At 45.9% G+C, this 5,677-nt stretch overlaps 1 protein-coding gene across 1 annotated transcript; it reads left to right on the top strand.

Moving 5' to 3' along the window:
* Window positions 1-2,290: 2,290 nt before the first annotated feature.
* H310_15106 (hypothetical protein) lies at window positions 2,291-2,765 on the top strand (the record flags this gene model as incomplete). The annotated part of the gene is made up of 1 exon (XM_008883083.1): window positions 2,291-2,765. A coding segment is annotated over one exon (475 nt), but the record flags the coding sequence as incomplete, so codon positions are not given.
* Between the last annotated feature and the right edge of the window lie 2,912 nt (window positions 2,766-5,677).

Genomic DNA, 5,677 nt, shown 5'->3' with positions numbered 1-5,677 from the left:
ATTAAGTGCAATATTTATTGACCAATAGAGATTTATTGCAATACTTATTTTTATAATTTAGGAAAGGCCAATAAAATACCAATATTTATTGGCCCAGTAAATATATTTTAAATATATTGTTGACAATCATTGCTTGTTGCCGACCCGGCTGTCGGCTTGGTGTGTGCGCTGAAAGACTACACCAAGGAAATGATTCGCGTCGACCGGAAGAAGTACTCTGAGCAGCTTACCTTGGCGATAGCATTTAGCAAGTACCAATCCTACCAACATTTTGAAGCCTTGTATCAAGGGTTTACGAGTTCATACGCATGATTCTGCGTGAAGTGAGGCGTAGGAAAATCTTGAATACCTTGTAATCTAGGCGGACCAATTTAAGTAAAGAAGTAGAGGGGGTATCCCCTCTACTTCTTGGATTGCAATTGGTGTATCAATACCTTTTTGTCACGACATCAAATAGCCAATCAGATCGTTGTCGGATGGAGTTGTCGGATTCGCCATATTATCCTTTCAAGGAGGGTAAAGTAACCAGGTTCATGGATTGAAGTGATAGTATGTCCAAAATTAATCATGCATGATATCATGTACTAGGTAATAGAAATACTTGTCATCCATTAGTTATAAATACTACAATCTATACTTGCAGATTGAACAGTGCCACAATATGGTGAAGTACCACAGGGGCCATTTTTCCGTCGTTCAGTTCAACTTCCCCCACAAGCTCACGGCACCCCACAACGCTGCTTCCACCGATGACGCTTTCATCACCACGGGGGCCACGCCATTACGCACGGTATCCATCCGGGCCGCCCAAGTTGACTTCTTTTCGCTCGAGACGACAACTCGACGTCAATAATCCAGCTTCGCCATGTGATTTGCAGCAAAAGCTCGACGCGCCTTCTTTTGATGCTGCTTCAGATACGGTGCCGGTTTATTCTTCGCGTATTTGATGAACTTGCTCGATTTCAGCACTTTGAGCACAATACGGACAGTCACCCGCACCGATTTGCGCTGCGACAAGTTTCGGTAGATTCACGTATGTCAAGCTTTGTCAACATGACATGTCTTCCTGTCAGGTTCTTCGTACCGTAGGTATCCGGGGACTACACGTGCGAAGGCACTAGTGACTCAAGTTGTTTAAGTCAATGTCCAATCTCACGATTTGATATCTTTTCGTGCTTCCGGGCCAAAATTTACCCGTTTCGATGTCAGTCAGCTTGGGACTCCTTGGCATGATGCGCGGTTGACCAATTTTGTCATGATTCGCGCCACGACGTTGCCTTTCAGTTGGCCAATTCCCCACACAAATTCGTTTCCACATAGGATGTGTCTTCTTTTGCATTTAGAAAACTTGAAGCGCAGTGCGCATATACACGGCGCGTCACATGAATAGACACACCCATATTTTTGTGATCCCCTTTTGACGAATAAACGATTGAGCTCTCCCAATCGATGCATTTGATTGGACTACAGTTGTAGAATGCGATTTGCCGCCCTTCATGCACCAGATCGGCCAATCTGGCCAACTTGATTCAAAATCTCGCGCCACAAGAATAGACCCATTCGGCAATTTTCCCTGAAATGGTATTTTGAAGCACGATTACGGTTTCCGTTCCTGACAAATACTTCACAGAACCTTCCTACACCTCCTGTACTTTCGATGCCTCAAACCGAGTCAATTCAACCATCTTCCTTGCTTAACGCATGCAAGTTTGGCAAATTCAAGCATACCGGCTATAATAGACAGATTTCGAAAACACTGGTTCTATTGTATCTGTGATCTAAAATTCAAAACACGGATAGAATGAAACGTCACAACCACCGAATATGCAGGTCATCCAATTCATACTGGTTCTATCCGCTAAATTCACCCAATCAACTAGTGGCATGATGAGTGCCCACCACCTACCAAAGTGTTGTCGTGCAATGAGATCGAAGTGCTTCTTAAGAAGCGACGTGGGGCGAACTTCCACACGCGTGTTTCGTCTATTTGCTTTCGTCGTGGAGAGACCTTTGGTCCCGGACGTTCGTATTGACCTCCAAGTTTGTCAGATGCCGATGCCAGATTGACGTCCACGGCGTCCAACGCCTCGTTCTTGCGTTGCCCCCCCCCGACGTTGCCATCACTGCAGCACGCGATCGGTGCACGGCAACTGAAACCCTGTGTATCACATTGTATCGCATGTCTTAGCCACGTCGCCTCTATGATATGATGGCTACCTTTGGCTGATCCCATGAAGCTCTCGGTCGCATATTTAACAACACAATCGACATTTTTGTTTGCAATGTGGAGCTCTCTGCTGTATTTCTGTCTGCCGATCGTTGCGTCTCGTTTGCAAAAGTACGCTGCAGCTATCAAAATGAAAGGCTCCATGATGGACAACGTCATTGGATTCATTGACGGCAGCAATATCGTGATGTGTCGCATCACGCAGAAGCGCTATCGCGCGGGTAATCAGCTGCCTGATCTGCATCGTTTGCTTTACAGTGGTCATAAACGGCGGCATTTTCTCAACTACCAAGCTGTTGCTGCACCTGACAGATTGTGCGTTTACTTCTGGGGGCCGATTGAAGGCTCTCGCCATGAAACGACCTTGCTCCGCTTGAGCAAACTCGAAGAGTGTTTGGACAAAAATCGAAGTATATTTGCTGGATTTTTAATTTACGGCAACCCTGCCTATGGCGTGCTGGATTGGATTTGCTCGGTGTACAAGGTGAATGAGTTGGACGCAAACATCAATTCTGCTATAAGCAAAGTCCGCCAATCTGTCGAGTGGTCTTTTGCAATTATGAAAGGACATTGGGCAATGGTGGGGTACAAAATGCAACAAAAGATCATGCTTCAAAGCGTCCGGAAGGTAATCATGTGTGCAATGCTTTTTACCAATTGCCACTGCTGCTACTATCGCGGCAATCAAATTTGTGATTATTTCAACTTGCCACCGCCACAGCTTGAGGAGTATTTAGTTCTTTATCACATTTTCAACTACTACTAACGCACGGTGTTCTTATATTTGGTGTGCAATGAATGTTGTCCAACGTGAAGTAAAACCTATATTTGCCTAATGCTTATTCATCTCGATTAACTGGCGAATGAGTGTCATCATATCCTCCGTCCTTTTGCGTTCGTCCTCTCATTGCTGCATTCGTTCCGCCCGATCCATTTCACGCTCTTGAAGCTCCATTTAAACTTGTGCTTCTTAAACTTTAGCCGCTCGTGCTCCAACTCGTTTTGGCGATCTTGGGTTTCAAATATCGCCTTGCGCCTCCGACTCACCACATCTCTGTCATTTGAATCGTCAGGATCCACGGACGTGCGGCGGCCTCGACGCATTGCTTGGTCGCGGATTTGCGACACATTTTCTTCGTTCTCATTGGTTGCCGCCGTTGCTGCAGCTCGTTCGGCTTGCCGCTGGTCAGCATGGTCATCTTCACCTGGAGCAACTCGTCAAGCAGCACTATCTTGCCTGTGACGCCTTGTGCCGCTCCTGAGAGGTATTTTGAACTTTCCTGAAACATACTGTGAACACGAAACACATGGTAAAAGCGCGTTGACGCCTTTTTTCCGTCGAGGCCTCTTCTTTGCAAAGGATGGTAACTGCAGCAGCTTGGCTGCGACACTGTCCCATACCTTGGCTGTGTTCTTAGCATGTTAAAAGGAAGGTCATTGTTCGCCTGTGTGAGGAGGATTAGATCGTCGGTGACTGGTAGCACCTCGTCGGACATAATGGCTGTAAAAGGTGGCTCAAAGTGAAGTGTTATGCGGATGCGGCGAGCAAAGTACTGGTTGAAACATCGTGCGATTTTGGCATCAGCTGCAACAAGTTGGTACAGGTTAGTTCCAAACTAATCGAATTTGACAGGACAGGATACAGATAGAACAGAATCTGCGTTTGCGGAATCTGTCTATTGTACTGTAGATTTTGTTCGAGGTGGTATTGTGTCTTTTGGCCAAATTTACGAATTTTGGGCCAATCGTGAAACCGCCGAACAATATCCGAAGCATTTTGATTGGCTAATGCTTTAGTCATTTTGTGCGGTTGTGGCATGGAACAAGCGGCAACCAGGCAGCACGCCCATAAGTACTAAATTTGTCCCACAACTTCACCAGAATGTCGTTGAATGTTGTCCCGCTTGCGGCAAACACCTCCAGTTTCTGTCCAGAGTTGTCGCGTTGCCCCAGTGATCTCTTGACGATTGGCTGAAGAACGAGTTGATACAGAGAGGGCGTTGATGCCGGAGTGTGCTCTGGGTATGGCGAAACTCGTGCACGTGCTCTGTCCTAGCGCACAGGAGTTGTAGCCGCTACCTTTTCTCGTTGTCAATGTCTGTGTCCATGTTCGTTCTGAGGGAGGAACTTTCGAAGGCCTGTCAAATTCCTCTTAAATATAATATGTTTATCATATATAACAGGCTCGGCGGTTCTCTGGCGGTTGATTCACATCAACCAACCGCCGAAGGAAATGTTGAGTAGAAAGCACAATATACTCTTCATAGAAAACAAATTCCGAAGTCTTGCTGCTTTTTTATCGGACATTAATTACTACTCTGGTCCATTTTTGATTGTTCCATTGTTTTTCACTTGGTTTCATTATACCCTCTCGGATCGAAGTGTATTGAGTTTTGTATACGTCTCCGACAACGCATATTGGTCGAGGTGAATTTAATGCGTTCATATTGAACGAATTAAATTACTACTCATCAGGGCAATTAACCATAGCGTCCAAGTGAAGTGTTCGTCGCCAAGGCAGCATTCCATTCGAAACAATGCCTCTTCAATGCTGGAAGGGTTACATTCAACATTGAACAAAGACAAGTTCTTTATGATAGAATATTTCTTCAGTGCCGCTCCAACGAGCGCTTTGTCTGTCGCGCATGCTGAGGCACTGCTCGGATGACGGCTTCAACTCGTTGGTGCGGCCGACTTTACGTCCAGAATTGCCTAATCAAGTTTACCTCTTTAATATAATCCCTCAATATATTGTACAAAATGACGAAATATAGATTTATAAAGGTTTTCCCTCTGACTTTTGACCCGATCGGCGATGGCGCGTCCGTCGGACAAGGAGCTGCGTCCTTCCTTCCACAGGCGAGCTATGGTACGCCAGTGGCAGTCATATAGCTGGGACTGGGCCTTGAAAGCCCCATACGGAAGCTTGCCGCCGACAGAGAGTTCTAAGAGCTCTCATAGGCTCCGCGCCTTTCCTCGGCCGTGAGGTTCTTTGTGCGTCTATCGTGTCAGGTAATGGGCTCATGGCAACGCTGGCGTTGTGGAAGTGTGTAGAGGGATCGTGTGATGCGTGTGTGTATCTTAAGTGAGTGGAAATTCTCAAATGAATGAGTGACAGGTCAAAAGGATGAGTTGCTTTGGCTTCCGCCACTTTGGTGGTCTATATCTTGGGAAGTACTAGAGCTTGGGAGCAGTAAGTAACGACATGAGCAGAAACTCAAATATATTGGAAAAAACCCTCTCCATTTACAATATAACTGATCACTTGGTGACAGATCGACATCCTGATCAATGACAGCATCTCTGACTTGAGGTACTCTCTCAATTGATATGACTAATACAAACAGTCAGTTGCGCAGTACCAGGTTCTTCATCGGTGTTCCTGACGTTTTACCAATCATACTAAAATATGGCGTAGTCTCGCCATGGTTTAAGGCACTTCGAGGCACT

The sequence above is a fragment of the Aphanomyces invadans genome (assembly GCF_000520115.1).
Source record: "Aphanomyces invadans strain NJM9701 unplaced genomic scaffold supercont1.174, whole genome shotgun sequence".
Taxonomy (NCBI): Eukaryota; Oomycota; class Saprolegniomycetes; order Saprolegniales; family Verrucalvaceae; genus Aphanomyces; species Aphanomyces invadans.
This window is presented reverse-complemented; position numbering and strand designations above follow the sequence as displayed.